Source organism: Rhinoraja longicauda, chromosome 1, assembly GCF_053455715.1.
Source record: "Rhinoraja longicauda isolate Sanriku21f chromosome 1, sRhiLon1.1, whole genome shotgun sequence".
In the NCBI taxonomy this organism is placed as follows: domain Eukaryota; kingdom Metazoa; phylum Chordata; class Chondrichthyes; order Rajiformes; family Arhynchobatidae; genus Rhinoraja; species Rhinoraja longicauda.
This window is the reverse complement of record NC_135953.1, coordinates 30,615,662-30,640,824: the sequence shown is the minus strand read 5'-3', so window position 1 is coordinate 30,640,824 and position 25,163 is coordinate 30,615,662. Positions and strand designations below refer to the sequence as shown.

At 41.3% G+C, this 25,163-nt stretch overlaps 1 protein-coding gene across 1 annotated transcript in view; it reads left to right on the top strand.

Annotated features, from left to right (window-relative positions):
* Positions 1-25,163, top strand: part of LOC144608742 (A disintegrin and metalloproteinase with thrombospondin motifs 12-like) — a 417,538-nt gene that overhangs the window by 292,914 nt on the left and 99,461 nt on the right. Inside the window, exon 15 of the mRNA XM_078426828.1 lies at positions 19,977-20,221. Coding sequence (XP_078282954.1) covers positions 19,977-20,221 — 245 coding nt within the window. The remainder of the gene's footprint in view (positions 1-19,976; positions 20,222-25,163) is intronic.

Here is a 25,163-nt window from a genome sequence, read left to right as displayed (position 1 = left end):
GATTGGACACATTAGAGGCAGATAACATGTTCCCAATGTTGGGGGAGTCCAGAACAAGGGGCCACAGTTTAAGAATAAGGGGTAGGCCATTTAGAACGGAGATGAGGAAGAACTTTTTCAGTCAGAGGGTGGTGAAGGTGTGGAAGATTTGGCAAATTTTTCATGGGCGCAACCCATATACTCAGCTCTGCTGCTCATCCCACAAATGCATGTTCCTTACAAATGTGGCACCATTTAAAAGGGAAATAAACAGGCTTTCCAACGGTATAAGATTTATTGCCAAGAAGCGTTGTTACAACAAAGAAATAATCTACCAAACACAAATTTCCTTACTTTTTGTGCTATGTTTATATATATATATATATATATATACACACACATATACACACACACACACACATATATATATATATATATATATATATATATATATATATATATATATATATATAATATGCCCTTTAGTAAAAAAGTAGATTAAATTATGTTTAATGAAAATTTGTAAGTGGTTGGCTTTTTGAGAAACCGGGGTGGCCTTGCACGTAAATAACTGAAGAGTAACATTGTTCAGAATGTATCAAGAACAAATATTTCAGCAGAAGGAAGATTTGATTAGAAAATTGAAATGTTGTGGTTATAAATAAGTAAATTTGCATTTGCACGCCATCTCACGACCTTGAAAGAAAAAACAGTTTACTAATTAATTACTTTGGAAGTGGAATCGCCATTATATAGATTAGCAGTTCAAATGTGGTCATTTAATACTCCTCAAGCCTTGGCAGTGATCCAGATTAGACAAATAACAGAGACAAGCAGATTAATTTAATGAGGGAGAGTTATTTCCAGTCACAGGAGACTAGTCAGATAAGAAGTTGTATGAGGGGCAAGGATCTTGGAATGACAGAGAACAAAGGTTTGACCACTTAATTAGAAAGTGAGTAAACGTGCAAGAGGGAAGAGTCAAAAACGAACAACATGGAGTTTTAGGCAGTAATTAAAAGTGAATAACAATGTAAATTCATAGAATGAAAATTTGATGCCATAAGCGTTGCTGGTTGAAATAAGGAGAACTAATAAGGTTGTCACACTAATACAGTAATGTAGTGACTTGTTATTGGGTCAGACCCCAGAAATCTTGCCTAATAAAATAATCCATGAATTCAGTTCTGAATCTCAGTTAAGCTTAAAAAAAACAGGTAGTAAAAGTGGCCGTAAAGCTATTTGTCATTACCCACCAAATGGCTCACCAATATTCTTCAGGGAAGGTGTTCTTATACCTCCACTCAATGTAGCTTATAGCGTGACTCCAGTGACTCAGGGATGTGTTAAATTCTTAACTGTTTTTAAGGTGGCGTAAACAAATAACAGTTAGCTACTGGATGCCTGTGGCAGAAAAGGCACACTGTCTTGCAAGTTATAGCTAAAATTATGTTAAAACCATTTCCATTTTGCATGTGGCATTGCGCATGACAATAATAAATAATAAACCAATATTAATACCACCATGAAAATCTCAAAGTCACGTCTGGATTGTTCTTTCAAGTTGTTTATGATGTTGAAATTATAGAAGCACTCAGCGCAGAGGTTGGATCAATTGCATCTGAAGTACCTCCAATGAAAAACAAATTCCACTGCCCCACTTCCAAGAGCTGCAAGCTTCTGATTCAAATATTGAGTAAATTCTTTGTTTGACATGCAAACCCGACAATGTATTTTTGATGCTTGCTAAGATGCTGTAGGTATGACTGTATTTATATTTCAAATATATAATAAACAGTCTTCAATTTTTACTTCCCATGGTTGTAATTTCTCAATTTGTGACTTCCCCTTTCAATTAGCACAAATTCCACTGTAAACAAATAACTTAGCATCAAAAGGGCTGTTAATTTGTATAAGCACAGGAGAGAAATGAATGAACATCAAACCTTCCAAATTGTCAGCAAAGGGGATTTACCACTGCTTCCTTACACTTGACTCAAATTCATATTTGCCCTTTATTTGGAGAGAAAGATATATCTACAAAGATGACTCTCACATCTTCAAATGTCCCATAGTATTTTGCCATGGCTTTTGAAGTGCAGCCACTATTGAAGAAGCAATATATTATTGACCAAGTAATCTGCTTTAGTGATGCTGATTGAAGGATATATGTTGAACAAGCATTTTTTTTAAATGATGAGACATGTTTCTGCAATGTTTCTTGATATCTTCAGACCCAGAAAAGGAACATGTGAAACTCTTTTCTTGTGAATCTCATTTCTTGCATTTAAGTTTGTTCTAGGCAATTTTTTTTAAACATTCAGCATTTATTACATTTGTTTTCTTTTTGTCTATCATTTTCTCAATCTCTCAATCTAAATTGCCTCAACCTTGGTGGTATAGTGGTACAACTGGTGGAGCTGCTGTCTCACAGCTCCAGTTTTGATTCTGAGCTCCTGTGCTGTTTGGAGTTTTCATAGTTTCTCGATGATCGCATCAGTTTCCTCCAGATGCTTTGCTTTCCTCCCATTATTTGAAGGTTGATTAATTAATTGGTCATTGTAAATTACTTTTGGGTAGATTTAAGGTGAAGGGGAAAAGATTTATAGGTTTAAGGTGAAGGGGAAAAGATTTATAGGTTTAAGGTAAAGGGGAAAAGATTTAACATGAATCTGAGAAGTAACTTTTTCACACAAAGGGTAGTGGATGTGTGAAACAAGCTGCCAGAGGAGGTAGTTGAGGCAAGGACTATTCCAACATTTAAGTAACAGTTGGACAGGTACTTGGACAGTTTTTGAGGAATCTGGACCAAATGCGGGCAGGTGGAATTAGTGTCGCTGGGACATGTTAGCCAGTATGGGCAAGTTGGACCGAAGGGCCTATTTCCGCACTGTATCACTCTATGACTCTATGAATGGTAGAATCTGGGATGGTGTTGCAGGGAATGTGGGGGGAATAAAATGGGATCAGTATAAATGGGCACAATGCTGATGCTTGGGCTCAGTGGATTAAAATGTTCATTTACATGCTGTATGACTCTATGCTTTGACTCTATTTCATCCAGTTCCCTTCTCTATCATTTTTCTGCTTTGTCTTTTAATCTGAAACCTTTTCGTGGTTCCATCATTCACCATGGTTGCAGAATTTCTGAAATCAGTTTGAATGTTTGCAATAACCTTCAGAGAAAATCATCTTTCACCTTGAAGGGCAAGCAGGGGAATCCAACTGCCAGCCGGAACATTCCAGCAAATTCTCATTCTTTGTATCAATAAAGTTTATAAAGGCGTTGAAAATGATTTCCGAATATACTTATATTCTATTTCATTTATGTCTTGGGAGTATATATTTTTAACTCTCTGCACTGGAATTATATCTTATTCCCTGTATGAATATTTTGTCCTCTCAGCCGATTCTTTTTGATGAATATTTCTGACTGACTCTTCCTCTAGTGAATACTTCAAATCCTGGAGAGTATTGATCCATTTTTGCCCAACAGACATAACAACATAGGAAACATGTGAATACAGGAGTAGAAGATAGAATATTCAGTTAGATAATGGTTGACATGTGCCTCAATCCCATCCACAAACTCATGTAAGTGAGTTAATAATTCAAAGCTTTTACATCTTCTTCTTCTTCTTCTTGCGTTTGAGGCAGCAGAAGTTATGTAACGCCCTCCAGGCGCTGTAGCCAGTTCAATGTGCTGTTGTTAAGGGCCGTGAGGCCTGCCCCTCCACCAGGGGGACGGAGGACAGTGCAATCGAAAATGACGTGCTGCGCTGTTTGCTGGTCTGCTCCATACACGCAGGCTGCTGATGAACGCAACCCCCAACGATGCATGTTGGTGTTGAACCGGCCGACCCCTGTGCGGAGCCGGTTCAGGGCGACCCACTGTTTGCGGGACATGTCCGAGCCGGGTGGGGCTGTGGTGTTCAGTGCGACAGTGAATTGAGGAGGTCGCGATGTTTGTTCCCAGCTGGTTCTCCATGCTCCTAGTATGTTGAAACCGGAGCCACAGAGGGTCGCTGCGTGACGGGAGATGGGGCGACGAGATGACAGGCGTTGTCCCAGTTGCTGTGAATCCTGGGCGAGGTGGTGCAAAGGATGTTTGGCGTCCGATGGGGCCTTGCACACCAGCCTATGAGTGAAGAACTCTCTGCGAAGCTTGGCGGGTGCGATACCTGCGAGCACCGGCAGGAGATCCGTCGGAGTATGGCGTAGGCAGCCAGTGATGATCCGCATGGTGTCGTTGAGGGTGGCGTCTAGCTTGGTAGTATGAGCGCTGCAGCACCATGCTGGGGCAGTGTACTCAGCGGCGCTGTACACGAGTGCAAGAGCACTGGTTCGGAGAGTAGATGTCCTGGCGCCCCATGACGATCCGGCCAAGCAACGCAGGAAGTTGTTCCGTGCCGAAACTTTAGCACGGAGAGCTTCAAGGTGTAGGTCAGCTGCTGAACTAGTTTCACACCAAGGTATGTAAGAAATGGGTTGTAGGGTAGGGGTGACCCATTGAGGGTGACGGTTAGCTGGCATTGAGCTTCCTTGTTGTTCAGGTGAAAGGCCGTTGTGGTGGTTTTTGCCACACTCAGTTTTAGTCTCCAGGTCTTAATGTAGCCCGCGACAAGTTCCATATCCGCCGAGAGCACATCCTCAACATTTGACCAACTCCTGTCCGAGTGCAGTAGGGCCAAGTCATCTGCGTATCCATACTGGCGTGAGGTCGTGCGTGGTAGATCGCTGATATAGATATTGAAGAGCATGGGGGCCAGTACCGAGCCTTGGGGGACTCCGTTCCTTAGGCGTCGCAGTCGGCTAGATTGTCTGTCGCTGGTCTTGAGTACAAAACTGCGGTTGGCAAAGATGTTGGCATGGAACTGCACTAAATGACGGTCAGGGATGGTTTGGAGGAGCTTCAAGATGAAGCCCTGGTGCCACACAGTATCATAAGCCCTGGTGCCACACAGTATCATAAGCCCTGGTGCCACACAGTATCATAGGCGGAGGTGAGGTCCACCAGTGTGATGCCCGTCTGCTGACCCTTTTCGAAACTGTCTTCGATGTCATTGGTCAGCTTGGCTATTTGGTGGGTGGTGCAGCGTCCACACCGAAATCCAGCTTGTTCAGCGGGTAGTTGAGTGTCAACGATTGGATCGAGCCGGGCCAGGAGAAGCCCTTCGAGGAGCTTGTACGGGACACAGAGGAGTGAGATGGGCCGATAGATCCTTAGGTCATCCGCAGGCTTGTTTGGTTTTGGTAGCACAATGACGGTGGCTTTCTGCCAGAACTTCAGAATGGAATCACCAATGAGGCCAGAGGAGTAGAACTCATGGAGCCAGACCAGGCTTTTACATGAATCAGTGCTGCATCACCTCCATGGCCAATATGTCCTTCCTGTCTTTCATTGCCCAAACCTGATTGAGTCATACAGCGTGGAAACAGGGCCTTCGGCCCACCTTGCCCATGCCAACTAACATGTCCCTCTACACTAATCCCACTTGCCTGTGTTTGGCCCATATCCCTCAAAACCTGTCCTATCCATGTAGATGTGGCCTCCTTTACATCAGTGAGACCATAGAAGCAAGGTGTGTGGAGCAGACCAGCAAACAGCGCAGCACGTCATTTTCGACTGCACTGTCCTCCATCCCCCTGGTGGAGGGGCAGGCATCACGGCCCTTAACAACAGCACATTGAACTGGCTACAGCGCCTGGAGGGCGTTACATAACTTCTGCTGCCTCAAACGCAAGAAGAAGAAGAAGAAGATGTAAAAGCTTTGAATTATTAACTCACTTACATGAGTTTGTGGATGGGATTGAGGCACATGTCAACAATTATCTAACTGAATATTCTATCTTCTATTCCTGTATTCACATGTTTCCTATGTTGTTATGTCTGTTGGGCAAAAATAGATCAACACTCTCCAGGATTTGAAGTATTCACTAGAGGAAGAGTCAGTCAGAAATATTCATCAAAAAGAATCGACTGAGAGGACAAAATATTCATACAGGGAATAAGATATAATTCCAGTGCAGAGAGTTAAAAATATATACTCCCAAGACATAAATGAAATAGAATGTAAGTATATTCGTAAATCATTTTCAACGCCTTTATAAACTTTGTTGATACAAAGAATGAGAATTTGCTGGAATGTTCCGGCTGGCAGTTGGATTCCCCTCCTTGCCCTTCAAGGTGAAAGCGATAGAGCAAATCTTAAGCATTGGCATATTGATTTGTGGATGATACGAAAATAGGTGAAAGGCCAGTTTGCGGATGATACGAAAATAGGTGGAAGGGCAGTTAGTGTTGAGAAAGCAGAGACTCTGCAGAAGGATTTGGACAGGTTGGGAGAGTGGGAAGAGAAGTGGCAGATGCATTTAATGTGGCAAAGTGTGGAGTCATGCATTTGGGTAGTAGGAATAAAGGCGTAGACTATTTTCTAAATGAGGAGAGAATCCAGAAGTCGGAGGTGCAGAGGGACTTGGGTGTGCTGGTGCAGGATTCCCAAAAAGTTAAAATCTGCAACTTGAATCGGCAGTAAAGAAAGCAAACTCAATGCTAGCCTTTATTTCCAGAGGGCTTGTATACAAAATCAGGGATGTAATGCTGAGGCTCAATAAGGCGCTGGTCAGGCCATATTTAGATTATGGTGAGCAATTTTTGGCACCATATCTGAAGGAGATGAGGAGAAATTTCTTTAGTCAAAGGGTGGTGAATCTGTGAAATTCTTTGCCACAGTTGGCTGTGGAGGCCAAGTCAGTGGATATTTTTAAGGCAGAGATAGATAGATTCTTGATCAGTACAGGTGTCAGAGGTTATGGGAAGAAGGCAGGAGAATGGGTTTAAGAGGGAAAGACAGATCAGTCATGATTGAATGGCGGAGTAGACTTCATGGGCTGAATGGCCTACTTCTATCACTTATGACCTTATGATTACGTTACAACTGAGTACCACAATTGCCTGGAAAGATTACAGATTTGTCAACTTACTGCGTGCTGTAATATATTGAAGGCTTTGCTCTATGTAGGATTTACAGTCGCTTTCCATAAGCTTGGCACAATTAGAAAACCCAGAAATGTTATTCATCAATTTGCCAGCTTCCTTAATAAGGCAGTTTATGTAGTAAATTTTCTCGTACCCTTGGCAGGCTGTCCCTTGCAAAAGTAATTTCCTTTATCAAGATGTGTTTTTGTCTAACCAAAAGCAAAATTGCATTTTAGCTCATAAGTTCAACTTGCCCACAGCTGAGATATTTTAGCCTTGAAAGCACTGTTAAAAGTTGGCCTTGTAAGCTCCTCTTATGGTGAGACACCAGGACCTTAAATATATGTCCTTAAATGAACCTTTCCTGCTATTTTGATGGACAGAACAGCTGACAGTAAGTAGATTAAACTTGATTCTCGCAGAATAATTTTAAGTTCGCAAAATTTAATAGAGCAAAAAAAAATGTGTTCCTACTGTTAAAAGCAGAAATGCAGATAATCATTTGACGGCTTAATTCTTTATTCTTATCCATGTAAATCATCAGCTAGCTAACTGAACGTGTTAACTCTTTGAACAGATGGCACATGAACAAATATATACACTGATCAGCCAAAACATTATGACCACTGATAGGCAGTGAATAACATTGATTATCTTGTTACAATGCCACCTGTCAAGGGGTAGGATATATTAGGCAGCAAGTGAACAGTCAGTTCTTGAAGTTGATGTGTTGGATGCAGGAGAAATGGGCAGGAGTAAAGACCTGAGCGACTTTGACAAGGGACAAATTGGTATGGCCAGACGACTGGGTCAGAGCATCTCTGAAACAACAAGGCTTGTGGGGTGCTCCCGGTCAGCAGTGGTGAGTATCTACTGACAGTGGTCCGAGGAGGGACAAACCACAAACCGGTGACAGGGTGTTGGGTTCCCAAGGCTCATTGATGCGCGAGGACAACAAAGGCTATCTCATCTGGTCCGAACCGACAGAAGGTCTACTGTGGCACAAGTCACAGAAAATTTAAATGGTGGTCACGGGAGGAATGTGTCACAATGCACAGTGCATCGCACCCTGCTGCGTATGGGGCTGCACATGGAGAACCAACAGCATATTAGGCAGGTGGTCATAATGTTTTGGCTCATCAGGTCATAATGTTTTGGCTGATGAATTAATTTTGCAGCCTATCTGTCTGGAATGATAGTGAATCAAAATCATCCTTTTTTTCCCCCGAGGGAGCTTAGATCAAACATTGTATCCTGTTGCTAACACACCTACCAATCATTGTGCATTGAATCACAGAACTATAAGGCAATCATGCCAAATGCTGGAATTAATACGCTTCAGTCCATCAGCTCTGCTGTGTTCAATAACCTGGTCATTTTAATAGGATATTTTATGGATCTGAGACTCCAATAAAAAATTACGCTCTACTCCGCACATATCTCCAATCATCTTCCCATGCTTTTGCCTGTGTGCTCATGCCCCACACTCTTTGTTTTGTCTTTGAGTCCCGCAGGAGACGTGGCACTCTTGGTGCTTTATGCTCCTCAGTATTCACTTCTATTTTAGTGCACATTATGCAGTTCGGCTACCGACTTCTTTCCCAGTGTATTTACAATCAGAGTAATAATACAGTGTGGAAACAGGCCCTTTGGCCCAAAGTGCCCACGCTGACCAACATGTCCTAGCCACACTAGTCCCACCTGCCTGCATTTGGCCCATATCCCTCCAAACCTGACCTATCCATGTATCATTTCTAAGCACTTCTGTGGTCAACCATCAGGTGTTCAGATTTTATTTTGTCATTTATCTTTAGTTTCTTTTTCCTCAAAGCCTTCAAAGCTGATCAGGCTTTATCTTGCACTAAGCGTTATAGCCTTTATCCTATATTTATACACTGTGGATGGCTTGATTGTAATCATCATAATCATAATCATAATCATAATCTTAATTTATTAGCCAAGTATGTTTTGCAACATACGAGGAACTTGGTTTGCCATACAGTCATACCAAAAAAGCAACAAGAAACACAACTCCATAAAATTTTGACATAAACATCCACCACAGCAGCTCCTCCACATTCCTCACTGTGATGGAAGGCAATAAAGTCTTATCTTATTTCCTCCTTTCCTACCGCGGTCGGGGGAGTCGAACCATCTGCAACCGGCGATCGAGCTCCCACGTCGGGGCGGTCTAACCTCCCGCATCGGGACGGTCAAAACTCCTGCGGCTTGGAGTCCCCGAAATCGGTCCCTAACCAGGGACCACGAGCTTCACGATGTTAAAGTCCGCAGCTCCCGCAGGTTGGAGCACCAAAGGTCGACCCCTGGCAAAGGGATCGCCCGCTTCAAGATGTATAGTCTTTCTGCAGACTGGATAGCACGCAACAAAAGCTTGACACTGTACCTCAGTACACATGACAATAATAATGAACTAACCTAAGCTAAACTAAACTGAATATATACATTCGGCTAGACATGGGTTGATTAGTCAGTATGGTTTTGTGCGTGGGAGATCCATTTTTTTGAAGAAGTTAACCCCCAAGGGCTATAGATGAGGTCTGTATGGACTTCAGCAAGGCCTTTTGTTAAGGTTCCACATGGTAGGCTGTTCTGGAAGTTTGGATTGCAAGAGATTCAGGGAGAACAAACAAACTGGATACAGCATTGGTTTAATGTAACGGAGCAGAGAGTGATGGTGGAAGGGCGTTTAATGGACTAGAGGTCTGCCTCAGGGATCAGTAGGAAGGAACTGCAGATGCTGGTTTAAACCGAAGAAAGACACAAAAAGCTGGAGTAACTCAGCAGGACAGGCAGCATCTCTGGAGAGCAGGAATGGGTGACTTTTTAGGTCGAGACCCTTCTTCAGACTGAAACATCACCCATTCCTTCTCTCCAGAGATGCTGCTTGTCCCGCTGAGTTGCACCAGCTTTTTGTGTCATATCCTCAGTGATCGGTGCAGGGCCCACTGCTGTTTGCATTTATATCAATAATTTGGATGGGAATATATTAGTAAGCTTGCAGATAACACTAAAATAGATCTTGTAGAGAGTGAAGATGATTATCAAGAATTACAATAAAATCTCGATTAGCTGAGATCCTGTCCGCCTTAGCAGACCGAGTACATGTTCAACAAAATGGTCGCCGAGTCTGCGCTTAGTCTCGCCGATATATAGAGAAGGCCACATCGGGTACACAGGTTGCAGTTATTGAGGTTAATGGAGGTGCATGTGATCCTCTGTCTCACCTGGAAGGACGGCTGGGGTCCCTGGATGGAGGTGAGGGAGGAAGTTTAGGGACAGGTGTTGCATCTCTTACAGTTGCAGTGGAAAGTACCTGGGGAGGGGGTGATCTGGTTGGGTGAGGGATCCATCTATGACAGCAAAGGGGAGACCATGTTTACTAAAGAATGAGGACATCTCGGGTGTCCTAAAATAGAAAGCCTCATATTGGGAGCAGATGCGGCGAAGGCGGATAAATTGAGAGGAGGGGATAGCATCTTTGCAAGAGGCAGAGTGGGAGGAGGTGCAGACCAGATAACTGTGGGAGTCGGTGGCTTTGTAGTAGATGTCAGTCCACTGTGAGTGCCCATGGCTACACCTTTAACTTGAAGAATGAAGAGGAGTCAAAAGGAAGTTGTTGATGGCATTCTCTTGCATCTACCATTTCACCAGATTCAAAATGGTCACTTTCATTGGTGCCTCTCAGGTTATTACAGTTTTACCTGATTGAAATGAAACCATTTTTACCTTTTTTGTGAGTGGGGTGCAGTGTAAGCCATTCAACTTTCTTTTTTTCCCCCAAGATTATACTGTCCTTCATAGTATGCTGTAAATGTTCCTGTTCTTGAATATTTCCTCACAGTATTTGGTCCTCTTTGTTCCATTCATGTGGTTTTGCATCTTAAATTCATATCATAGGCTTGATATTTCCTGCCAGTGTCCCAAGTACCTTCACATTGAAATTTCTTCAAAGGTCCTCTCAGCTCCCTCACACACGTGGGCGAGTTATTTTCTTCTCCTGCCTTCTATTTTGAAGAGCTACTAACAAGAGCCCAGATGTTCTTATCTGTCATTGATTTGACAATATTTATTCCCCCTGTTGAAAATTGGAAGAAGTTTAGTAAAATCTATCTCTGCATCCTGTCACTATCCTTCTGATCTTTGATTGTGCCTTTAAAATGCTCTCCTTATATGTGGGTTTGGATTATCAGCTTCACTGATCAAATGATTTTGAAAAAAATCCTTCATATTCTTTTCCTGATAGTACTGCCACCCATTGCATTTAATCTCTGAAAATCTTTGAGTGAGGGTTTTTATTTTTTTCATCCCTTGCCTGTGATGCATTTGTCAGCCTTTCCTTCACTGCATCATTCCCTGATAATTAATTCATTGATCTCGCTATTATGACATCCTTTTCATGAAGCTTTGCATGTTCCCGGAATGGCGGGACTGTCGTATGTTGAAAGGCTGGAGCGATTGGGCTTGTATACACTGGAATTTAGAAGGATGAGGGGGGATCTTATTGAAACATATAAGATAATTAGGGGATTGGACACATTAGAGGCAGGAAACATGTTCCCAATGTTGGGGGAGTCCAGAACAAGGGGCCACAGTTTAAGAATAAGGGGTAGGTCATTTAGAACGGAGATGAGGAAGAACTTTTTCAGTCAGAGAGTGGTGAAGGTGTGGAATTCTCTGCCTCAGAAGGCAGTGGAGGCCAGTTCGTTGGATGCTTTCAAGAGAGAGCTGGATAGAGCTCTTAAGGATAGCAGAGTGAGGGGGTATGGGGAGAAGGCAGGAACGGGGTACTGATTGAGAGTGATCAGCCATGATCGCATTGAATGGCGGTGCTGGCTCGAAGGGCTGAATGGCCTACTCCTGCACCTATTGTCTATTGTCTATTGTCTATTGTTTCTGAAGATTTACGGGGGGGGGGGGGGGATCCCCCTGCATCTGTGCATCATTTTCTTTGATGTCATACTTTTTGTTTTTACAATTTATCTATTTCTTTTTAAATTTCAATCATCTCATGACATGTTATCCTTCTCTCCATGTTCCTGCACTAATTTCTGTGTTCTTTGCCTACTGGTTAATAAACATTCAGGTCCTTTCTATTTCTTATTGGCTTAGACGAGGTTGGAAGTGGTGCAAGTGGACTTCTATCTTTCCACCACAGTGTCACATTGGGCACACTCTGTAATTAGTCCTCGCTGATATCTTTAAACTGTCTTCAGCTCTCAGTTCCTCTGTACGGATATATTTAACCACTAGCAAAGAGGGCCCGTTGGGCCCATCCCCACACCCCCCATTCTCTCCTCCCCCAGCCCCACTCTTACTCTCCCCACACCAGGGAGGGAGGTGTGGAGGGAGGGGGGGAGGGAGGGGGAGGAGGGTGAGGAGAGATGGGGGGGGGGAGGTGTTGAGGGGGGAGGGAGGGGGGGGGAGAGAGGAGGGGGGAGGTGAGGAGGGAGGGAGGGGGGAGAGGGGAGGGAGGGGGACCTCCCCTTTTCCCAGTACCCCTCTTTCCCCCACCATCAAGTCCCCTCCGCATGACTCGTACTACAACAACACAACTCAGACCTCCTTTTATAAGTTTATTGAAACTAAGTAACGTAATTTAAAATACAGCAAGTAATGTAACATATTTAACAAGAAACTGGAAAAAAGATTTATGTGATAAAATATCACGTATTCATATTATATGTGTTCAGTTCTGGGCACCATGTTATAGGAAAGATGTTATCAAGCTGGAAAGGGTACAGAGAAGATTTACAAGTATGTTGCCAGGACTAAAGGGTCTGAGTTATAGGGAGAGGTTGAGTAGGCTGGGACTATTCTTTGGAGTGCAGGAGTTTGAAGGGTGATCTTATAGAGGTGTATAAAATCTTGAGAGGAATAAATTGGGTAGATGCGCAGAGTCTCTTGCCAGAGTAGGTGAATCGAGGACAAGAGGACATAGGTTTAAGGTGAAGGTGAAAAGGTTTAATAAGAATCTGAGGGGTAACTTTCTCACACAGTGGGTGATGGGTGCACAGAACAAGCTGCCAGAGGAGAAAGTTGAAGCAGGGACTATCCCAACATTTAAGAACAGTTAGACAACTGCATTGATAGGACAGGTTTGGAGGGAAATGGACCAAACGCGAGCAGGTGGGACTAGTGTGCATGTTGGCTTGTGTGGGCAAGTTGGGCCAAACGGCCTGTTTCCACGTTGTATCACTCTATGACTCTATAGCTAATATTTTCTGAAAATAAATGGTACAACTATTATAAACTATCAAGCAGCATTTGACTGCAATGATCTTTCATAGCTTTTAACTCTTAACTAACTACAACTTCAACTTACTTGCAATTAATAATCTGATTATAGATGCAACTCACCCATTGGGCGGCACGGTAGCGCAGCGGTAGAGTTGCTGCTTTACAGCGAATGCAGCGCCGGAGACTCAGGTTCGATCCTGACTACGGGTGCTGCACTGTAAGGAGTTTGTACGTTCTCCCCGTGACCTGCGTGGGTTTTCTCCGAGATCTTCGGTTTCCTCCCACACTCCAAAGACGTACAGGTATGTAGGTTAATTGGCTGGGTAAATGTAAAAATTGTCCCTAGTGGGTGTAGGATAGTGTTAATGTACGGGGATCGTTGGGCGGCACGGACTTGGTGGGCCGAAAAGGCCTGTTTCCGGCTGTATATATATGATATGATATGATATGTGTTGACCCCATCTTTGCACTTTTAACAAATTTGCCACAGTTGATGCAAAATTGTTTCAACTCCAATTTCTTATGATGCAAAAGAATGATGCATACCACTCCTTTTGTGATTATCACTTCTTTGTCCAGTTTATTCTTTATGAGACTATAGCCTGAACCTGACCATAGCCGATAACCCAATGTCGCCAATTTTCACTCAACACTTATGAAGGAGAATAGCTCTGAATTTATCAGCAACTGGACAATTGATTCTCTTTACGGACTTCATTGTGGGACCAGATTGTCGTTGACTTTCATTTGTTCCTGCAACCAGTTCTTTGTTTTTAATGTTAGTTTTGGTAAGGTCCAATGATTTCTCATGGTACGCTGGAAGAACTCTGCTCATTTTTGCGTTGGTCAATCAGGAGTTAAATACATGTCTCCATGAAGGTACCAATAGTTCTCAAATTCCTTTGAAATAGATGGCAGTGAAACCTCACCACCTTTCTCAACACTGTGTTTAGTGCACAAGAAGGACACAAAGTGCTGGAGTAAATCAGCTGGTCAGGCAGCATTTCTAGAGAGCATGGATGGGTGACATTTCCAGTCCAGCCTCTTCTTCAGACTGTAATAACCTGCATCTGCAGTTCCTTGTTTCTGTGCGGTGTTTGGTGGCCTTCCATGCCCATTACAGAACATTGTGCCTCATTGCTTCTCAATGTCCTCTGTCTCCACCTTCTACTCATTGTTACATTATCACATCTTGAGGCTTTGCATCTTGCACTTGTTTTCTTCCCTGATTTTCCAAATAATGAGTGAAGAAATTTCTTCCTGATCCCAGTCATGAATGACTACCTCCTTTATCTTGAAACCAGTGTTATGGGAATAGCGCACCCGGTGGTGCAGTACCGGGGATATATTACCCATGAGGCTGTAGCCAGAGAGATCCTGAATTAAAATGGCTGAACCCAAGACTCGAGTGTAAAGCCTCTGTTAATTAGTTGTGTAGCTGTACTGTAGCAGGTTACAGAAAGGAAACACACTACACTACTGTAGCAGGTTACAGAAAGGAAACACACTAACAAAACATGGTGTCAGATCGGGGCCTGCTTCAGGATCAATCGAAAGGACGACAGCAGACGACGTTTGTGAATAATTACTGCTGAGAGACGACTGTGGGGCCTACATTGTTTCCATCGATAGAGGGGCGGATTTATCAGGAAAATGGAGCAGCTGAAGCCCCCTAGGCAAATTAATTTTGAGGCAAGGGACCTGCCAATGGAGTGGAGACAATGGAGGGAAGAGTTTGTGCTCTATGTTGATTTGAGCATGGAAGGGAAGGATGACAAGACAATGAGGAAACTGCTAATGTACCTAGTTGGACCGCAAGGGAGAGAGCTCTACCAAACGCTCGAGACACGGACGCCGGAGGGCAACGTGCAAGAGGTTACGCTAGCGCAGGCACTCGATGCTTTCGAAAAGCATTGTCAACCCGTGAGGAACGAGACCGTCGACAGGTATAGATTCTTTATGCGGAGCCAAGAGAGAGGGGAGACTTTTGATTAGTTTCTAATAGAACTGAAGCTCTTGGCAGCTCATTGCGATTTCAGAGAGTTGAAGGATTCACTGATACGTGATAGAATAATATGCGGCATAAGGGATGACATGCTGCGGGAAAGACTTCTCCGAGAAACTGCACTTGACTTAGAAAAGTGAGTGAAGGCATGCCAGGCTTCGGTGCTGGCCAAGGCCAGAGTTGATGTCCTGTTAGGGGACCAGCGACAAGATGTCTGTGCAGTGAGACATGAGGGGAAACGATACCAGCCAACCATAGAGTGCAAATACTGTGGATACAAACATGAGAGAAAGAAGGAGAAATGTCCGGCATATGGCAGGGAGTGTTTCAAATGCCATCAGAAAGATCATTTCGCCTCACAATGCATGGAAAAGCAGGGGCAGCAGAAGAAAGAAAAGAAAGGGAAAAAACCTGTGCATGCAGTGGTGGAAGTGGAGAGTTCCAGTGATGAGTATGATGACAGTCAAGAGGTTGATGAAATTCACACAATGGAACTGCAACCAGAAGCAGGAAAAGCAGAAAGTGTGCACAGGGTTGAGGAGACTCAATTCCCAAAGAAAATCTTTGCGACCATGATGCTGAAAGGGAAGGAAGTAAAATTCCAGGTGGACAGTGGAGCCACATGTAACATCATTCCCAAGATGTATGCAAAGGATGTGGATGAAACCAAGCAAGTATTGTCCATGTACAACAATACGACAGTGGTGCCTCTTGGGAAAAGCTTGATGAGACTGGTGAACCCGAAGAATGGAAGGAAATACAAAGTAGAGTTTGTAGTCCTGGAGGAAGACTGCATTCCAATCCTGGGAAGCAGGGCAGCCCAGCAGATGGGGCTCATCTCAGTTTGTACAGAGAACATAATGACACTGAATGGCAGGGAAATCCCTCTGACCAAGGAAAGATTGATAGCGGAGTATGCTGATGTGTTTGAAGGGACAGGTAAATTTGAGGGCAAGTACCATCTGCTGGTAGCTGACAGCATAACGCCGGTGATCCACCCACCACGAAGAATCCCTGTAGCCTTACGGAGTAAGCTGAAAGAGGAGTTAGGCAGATTGACAGAAGCGGAAATAATTGCCCCAGTAGAGACCCACACACCATGGGTATCCAGCCTTGTGTGTGTAGAAAAGCCCAATGGGAAGTTGAGAGTGTGTTTAGATCCGAGGGATCTGAACAAGGGGCTTAAAAGAAGTCATTACCCAATGACGACAATCGAAGATGTCCTCACCGACCAGAATGATGCCAAGGTCTTTAGCACGTTTGATGCCAAGAATGGGTTTTGGCATGTGGAACTGGATGATGAGAGTTCTCAGCTTACCACATTTAACACACCATATGGTAGATATAGGTGGAGACGCATGCCGTTTGGTCAGTCCACGGCCCCTGAGGAGTTCCAGCGACGACAGAACCAAGTGCTGGAGGGCCTGGAAGGAGTGAGGTCTGTTGCTGACGACATCCTAGTGTTTGGGAAAGGAAAAACGGCAGAGGAAGCAGAAAGAGACCATGACAGGAAGGTTAAAGCTCTGATGGAGAGATGTCGTGACCGTCACCTGAAGCTGAATATAGAGAAGGCAAAGCTGAAGGTGAAGGAAGTCACTTTCATAGGACATAGAGTCTCTGCTGCAGGACTGAAACCAGATCCAGGGAAGGTAGAAGCCGTGCTACATATGCCTAACCCAAAGGATGTCCAAGGAGTTCAGCGATTTATTGGCTTTGTTAACTACTTGAGCAAATTCCTTCCTGGATTAAGCGACCTAGGTGAACCGCTGCGCAAGCTGACACAGAAGGATGTAGTTTGGTGGTGGGCACAGGTGCATGACAGGGCGGTGATGGACATAAAGAAGCTAGTAACTGCCGAGCCAGGACTCAGATACTATGATCCATCCAAGGAGCTGACAGTACAGGCCGACGCGTCAGAAACTGGACTTGGTGCGGCGCTGATGCAGGAGGGCCATCCAGTAGCCTATGCCAGCAGGGCCCTGATGGATGCGGAGACCAGATATGCACAAATAGAAAAAGAATTGCTGGCAGTGATGTTTGGTCTAGAGAGGTTCCATGTGTACACATATGGAAGGCCAGTGAATGTGCAGTCAGACCATAAGCCACTGGAGATAATCGCCACAAAACCACTTCATCGGGCACCAAAGAGATTGCAGAGGATGCTGGTGAGGATGCAGACCTATGATGTGACAATAAGATACAGACCAGGGAAGGAGATGCAGTTTGCAGACACACTGAGCAGAGCATATATTCAGACTGGCAAGACCATGAGGGAACTGGAGACTTTAAACCTGGCAAGGCACATCCCAATAGCACAGCCTCTGCTAAATGGCATAAGGGTTGCAACAGGAGAAGATGAGTATGCAGAAACTGCAAGAGGTGATCAAACGAGGCTGGCCAGAGAACAAGAAGGATGTTGACCCAGAGCTCATCTCCTATTTCCATGTGAGGGACGAGCTGAGTGTTGGAGATGGTCTCATATTTAGGGGAGAGAGAGTAATCATCCCTAAAGCCAGGAGACGCGACATACTCACAAGAGTACATGATTCCCACATTGGTGTGAATGGCTGTCTAAGAAGGGCAAGAGAATGTCTGCACTGGCCCGGAATGAGTGCAGAAATCAAGGACTTCGTACAAAAATGTGAGACATGTCAAGCTCAAGGGAAAGAGCAACCAAAAGAAACGCTGCATTCCCATGAAATTCCAGAGAGACCATGGGCGAAGGTGGGTGCAGATTTGTTCCACTTGGATGGAAGGAACTATTTGATCACTGTGGACTATTTCTCAGGATATTGGGAAATAGACTATCTAGAGAAAACACTGGCAGTGAATGTCATCCATAAAATGAAAGGCCAGTTCGCAAGATATGGAATACCAGATCAGCTCATCACAGATAATGGGCCACAGTTCACAGCTGAGGAGTTCAAGAGCTTTACCAAGAAGTGGCAGTTTGAACATACGAGCACATCACCCTATATCCACAGAGTAATGGAAAGGCGGAGAGCAGTGTGAAAGTTGCGAAGTCATTGCTGAGGAAGGCTAAGGCTGCCGGAGCTGACCCTTACCTGAGCCTATTAGCTTTTCGCAACACACCAACACCTGGCATGAGTAGCAGTCCAGTTCAAAGATTGATGAACAGACGTACCAGGACCATTGTACCGACTAGTCAGAGGCTGCTCAAACCTGAAATTCCGAAAAAAGTAAGAGATGAGTTGAGAGCAGCTAGAGACAGACAAGCAGACTATTACAACAGAGGATCTCAAGATCTGATTCCGACCGATAATCGACATCAGTCCTGGAGGAAGGCTGTGGTTGTAGGCCGTGTTGCGCAACCCAGATCTTATGAAGTCAGAACCGAGGATGGCGTCATCTATCGTCGGAATCGGCGCCATCTGAGGAAGACCAACGAGCCATTTCATCGCGTTGATGTTGACCTAGATGACCTGGTGACGTTGCCTGAACCGGAGCGAGAAAATCGACCTATGAGCCGACCACCGGTCCCCAGGGAGCATCAAACCCTGACAACAAGATCTGGTAGATGCGTTCGAAAACCACGCTATCTGCAGGATTATGTGCCCACATAAGGATAGGGCCTGTACATGTAGTTGAATATAGATGTAAAGGATATTAGGTTATGTTTAAAAAGTTAATGTTATATTTTGAGTTATAGTTTGATATGCATTGTTTTATGTAGAAGTAGTGGTAATGGCTAATAAAACTGAATAAATAAAAAGGGAAAGGGAATGAGGAACCAGGAACCAGACATGTGTTGTTCAAAGTTTAGATAATTCCGAGCACTGAACTGTCGCAGATCCAAGGGAGGAAAATTTGGAAGCTACCACGGAAATGGATTGTCAAAGGCATGTTGGAAAGTGGCCTGTTGGAGACATGTTGGACTCAGTGAAATAAGATGCCATGGAAGAATTTAATTTATGGCTATACATGTAAAGTTCCTGTACATATCTGTTTTGTAAATAAAGGGGGATGTTATGGGAATAGCGCACCCGGTGGTGCAGTACCGGGGATATATTACCCATGAGGCTGTAGCCGGAGAGATCCTGAATTAAAATGGCTGAACCCAAGACTCGAGTGTAAAGCCTCTGTTAATTAGTTGTGTAGCTGCACTGTAGCAGGTTACAGAAAGGAAACACACTAACAAAACAACCAGGATAAAGAAAGGAAACTGCCTTTCAGCAGCTGTTATATCAACTCCATTGAATCCCATGTAACTCAGTGATATCACTTTTCATTCTTCTGAACTCCAGCACATGCATGTCAATCTCAAGCAATCTCTCCTCATTTGACAACACTGCCTGCGAGGACTCACTCTAGTGAATCTACATTGCATCATCTCCGAAGCAGTGACATCCTTCCCGATCTACAGAAATTCAATAAAGCTTAAATATGATCATGTAAAAAACCTAATGAACTGTAAAATAAAATAGAAAATGCTGGTGAAGCAGCCCAGGCACGATCTGTGTGAAAAAAAGAAACAGATGTTTACTAAAACACTAAGAACTGAAACAGTCAGGCACAGTCTGTGGAAGGAATGAACAAACGGCATTTTGTATGGACACAAAATGCTGGAGTAATTTAGCGGGACAGGCAGCATCTCTGAATAGAAGGAATGGGTGAGACACTTCGGGTCGAGCCCCTTCTTCAGTCGCTACCAACAACACTTTGGGTCAGGATCCTTCTTCAGAATGATTTCTATTCAGATTATCTATCCTGATTTTTGTTTTTTTTTACTTGCAGGTTATGTAGATGTGGGTCTGATTCCTGAAGGAGCACGTGATATTCGAGTGGAAGAAATAGCTGAAGCAGGGAATTTCTTAGCCTTGAGAAGTGAAGATCCAAAAAAATATTTTCTCAATGGAGGGTTTATTATTCAGTGGAACGGAGACTACAAGGCAGCGGGAACTACATTTAAATATGAAAGAAATGGCAATCTGGAAAATCTAACTGCTCCAGGACCTACAAGAGAACCTGTTTGGATTCAGGTAATTCTGAGTTGAAAACGCTAGAAAATAGTGAAACAGGTAAAAGTGTATTCGGTGTATATTGTAAATGTAGTGGGAAATCTCCTAGGGTAATGCAAAAGAGAGATATTTTTCTCAATATAATAGAAAAGTGCGCTCCATTTATGTTGAGTTGATGTTCAGAAGGTTAGCACCAAATATCTGTATTCCTTTTATTTTGTATTTAATACACTAAACTATATTGACCAAATGAATTTTAATTCTTTACATTAAGAGTAATTAAGAAACCTGTTAAGGTCAATAAATGGAGACCAACTCGATAAGAATTGGTCTTTTTTTTCTATTAGGAGGAGTCTCATTTCTTCCAAATGTGCTGTTTCCAACATATTACCAATCCACATTTTAAATGTTGGTGGAGTAGACTTTTTCCACAATTTAAGTATGAGTTTTTTCGCTATTATTAAACCATAATTCAAAAATGAGATTTGGGATATATTTAATTTATTTACATCTCCAAAGATAATCATTTCCATGCTAGGTTCCATTTTTGTCTTAAATAAACTAGTAAATACATCAAATATATCACCCCAAAAACTTTGAAGTTTTATGCACGAAACGAAAGCGTGTGTAAGATTGGCATTTTGTGAAAGACATTTATCACAAATGGGTGAGATATTTGAATAAAATTTATTCAACCTAACTTTTGAGTAATATAGTCTGTGTAATATTTTAAATTGGATTAAATTATGTCTAGAGTTAATCGAACATTTATGTATGTATATCAAATACCTCTCCCATGTTTCTTTAGAAATTTTTATCAGTAATTCTTTTTCCCAATCTTCTCTAATTGCCTCTGTTGGAGGCAATTCTCTATTAAGAATACTGTTATATAGATATGATATTAATTTTTGTGAGTCCGCCTTAATATTCATTGCTTCTTCCAGTGGGTCTATCGTTATATTCTGTGATCTTGGTATATATTTTTTTATAAAGTCACATATCTGTAAATATTTAAAGTATTGGTTATTATTGAGATTAAATTTTGATTTTAATTGTTGAAATGATAATAAATTTCCCGTTTCATACATGTCACCCAACTTTTTAATTCCCTGTCTTTCCCATTGTCTATATGTTTTATCCATAATAGCTGGTTTAAATACCGGGTTATTCACTATTGGTGTTAATGAAGATAAGTTTCTTAATTTTAAATTTAATTTTATTTGTTTCCAAATTCGAATTATATTGTGTATAATTGGATTCTTCTTATATAATATATTATTCAATTTTATCGGGGAGAAGAGGATCGCTCCTAAATCATAAGGCAGACAATCCTCTTTTTCCATTCTTATCCATTCCATCTGTTGAGAAGGACACTCCAACCAATAAATAATATTCTTAATATGCACTGCCCAATAATAATATAAAAAATTAGGCCGTGCAAGTCCCCCTACATCTTTAGGTTTACACAAATGATTTCTTTTAATTCTATGTGCTTTGTAGTCCCATATAAAATTAGTAATATTTGACTCTAGTTTTTAAAAAAAATATTTTGGTATATATATTGGTATGGATTGAAATAAATATAATATTTGTGGTAGCACTATCATTTTGATAGCATTTATTCTGCCAATTAATGATAGTGGGAGCGTTTTCCAAAATATAATCAAAGCGTTCAATTTATTTAACAGAGGACTAAAATTAGCGTTAAATAATGATTTATATCTTCTGGTAACTTGAATACCTAAATACTTAAATTTTTCCGTTGCAATTTTAAATGGAAATTTTAATAGATGATTCGCTTTCTGAGGATGTAATGACATAATTTCACTTTTATTCCAATTTATTCTATATCCAGAAAAGGAGCCAAATTCCTCTATTACATTTAATACGTTCGGGATACTCGTTTTTGAATTTGTAATATATAAAAGTATATCATCCGCGTATAATGAAATTTTATTATTAGAGTCCTTAGTATTGTATCCATGAATATTCGGATGAGTTCTTATCCTTTCCGCCAGTGGCTCTATCATAAGGGCAAATAGCAGGGGTGATAAAACACATCCCTGCCTATTGCCCCGTGATAATTGGAATTTTTGAGACAACGTATTATTAGTTAATATTCTTGCTGTTGGTTTATCGTATAATAATTTTACCCATCTAATAAAATTATCTCCTATATTAAATTTTTGGAGTACTATGTATAAATACTGCCACTCTACCTGATCAAATGCTTTTTCTGCGTCCAAAGATATAACTGCTAAGTCTTCCTTTTCCCCTTTATGTGAATACATTATATTATAAAGTCGTCTCAAATTGTTAAATGATTGTCTTTTGGGTATAAACCCCGTTTGGTCCTGATTTATCAATTTATTAATATATTTGCTCAATCTTCTTGCTAAAATCTTTGCTAAAATTTTTTGGTCTGTATTTAACAGTGCTATAGCTCTATACGAGCCCGGATCTTCTAAATCTTTATCTTTTTTTGGTATAAGCATAATTGTGGATTCTGCTAAAGTTTCTGGTAATTTCTTATCGGTAAAAGCGTACCTGTATAATTTAAGTAATCGTGGGGCCATTAACTCCTGAAATCTTTTATAAAATTCATTATTAAAACCATCAGGCCCTGGAGTCTTCCCATTTTTCAATTCTTTTATTGTTTCTCTTATTTCTTCACTTGTAATCTGGGTTCCTAATTCCTCATGTTCTAAGATATCCAATTTTGGCAAGTTACACTTATCTAAAAAATTTATAATTTTATTGTCTTCAATGTTAGTTTTAGATGTATATAAATTTTGATAAAATTGAGCAAACCTTTTGTTAATGTCCTTAGGTAAAGTTAATAGTTCCCCGTTCTCTGATTTGATTTTACTAATTGTTTTTTCCTTTTCTTGTTTCTTCAATTGTCGTGCTAGAAGTTTATGTGGTTTATCCCCAAATTCAAATTGTACTTGTTTTGTGATCTGAAATAATCTTATTACTCTTGCCGATAATATTCGATTAAGTTTAAATTTCAGTAATGTTATCTTATTATGTTTATCTATTGTTGGGTCTTTTGCGTTTCCTAATTCTAATAATTTAATTTCCTTTTCTAACGTCCCTTGTTCTGTCCTGTTTTTTTTATTTAGAAAACTTTGATACGAAATTATAACTCCACGAATGAAAGCCTTAAAAGATTCCCATAATAAAGATGGTGAAATCCCTGGTGTCTCATTTATTTCAAAAAAAAATTTCATTTGTTGTTTTAAATACTCATAACCTTGTGGGTCGTTAGCTATTTGTGTGTTAAATCTCCAAAAAAAATTTGTACCTGGCATTCTCTCAAGTTTTAAAGTAAAAGTCAGCGGGGAGTGATCAGAAATAATACTATTGTGGTATTTAGAATTAATCGTATATGGTATTAGTTTTGAGTCCACTAAAAAATAATCAATTCTTGAATAGGTTTTGTGTACTGATGAGTAAAACGAATATTCCCTTCCAGTTGGGTTAGCTATTCTCCATACATCTATTATATTAGTATTTTTTATATAAGTATTTAAGAATTCGCTAGACTTGGATTTAGCACTACCCTTCCTAAATTTTGTTGATTTGTCTAAATATGAATCTATAACACAGTTAAAATCCCCCCCTAATATTATATTTTGAAAATTATACTCATCTATTTGATCCATAATTTTCTTAAAAAATTGGGGATTATCAAAGTTTGGAGCGTAAATATTTATCAAAGTGAGTGGCGTGGAATAAATTTCTCCCGCCACTATCGTGTATCTTCCTTCTTTATCAGATATTGTATTCTTTAATATAAACGGTATACCTTTCCGAATAATAATAGCCGTTCCTCTAGCTTTAGCAGTAAATGACGAATGATACATTTGGCCTATCCAATTTGCTCTAAATCTCATCTGTGTTTGTAGTTTCGTATGCGTTTCTTGCAGGAACGCTATATCCACCTTCAAAGATTTTAAATGGGCCATAATTTTGCCCCTTTTAATTGGATCATTCGCACCCCTAATATTCCAACTACAAAATGTGACTCCTCCATTCTCTTTATTGTCCTGCATTATAAATAAGTTTTAGTAATTTTATTTCCTGTGGTGTAATTAGGTACCTCAGCCTTTTGTGTATGTGGGTATCATCCCACACTTCTGACATTATTTTACCTCTCCTCCGTATATTGAACCTCCATAAGAAGAAGAAAAAGATGTGTTGAAAAATAGTGATGAAAACAAGAAAAATAATTAAATAAGCCACATAAAAGTAAATGCTAGAACAAAAAAAAAAAAAAACACGTGATTTTAAGGTATCAAAAAGGTGATACCCTAAATACAAGAAGCCATCTATGATGGCTAAAAATTGATAGACCTCCGTAGATGGAATTATACATTGAGTTCAGCCACCTGAATACTATAGGATTTATAACTACAAGCCGTTTCCTCTGACTATATCTTAATCTTTCTTAATATATCTAAGGGACTCCTTAATCCTTAATATTTCAAGTGTTCTCATTTCTACCCCACTTTTAAACCTTCTGTGTTACTTGCTCGGTATCCCCGAGTCCTACAATTCAAAAACCTGAGAACACCTGCCCTGTCTCTGTCCAAATATACAGTATTCATCAATACCTTGATTACCAGCCTGTTTCAAGGGTTACGTTTCTTATCTTAAATACAACCATCTTCCAGCCCAAACCTCTGGAACGTTTCCAGATCATTAGCGCCTCTTTCTTCCCACAAGTTTATGGTGTTCTATTATTCTTATACCCCTTTTCATTAATTATAATGTGTTAGCGTACAACCTAAATTATATTTCAATTCTTTTCAACCAACTTAACCTTATATATCTGTTAATAATAATCATCTCTATATGTAGATCAGTGCATGTTCCTTTAACATAGTGACCTCACCACTACTAACCACTCCCCATTGTCTCTTGTATAATTGTAGCTTCCCCACCTCCAGCTCGCTCT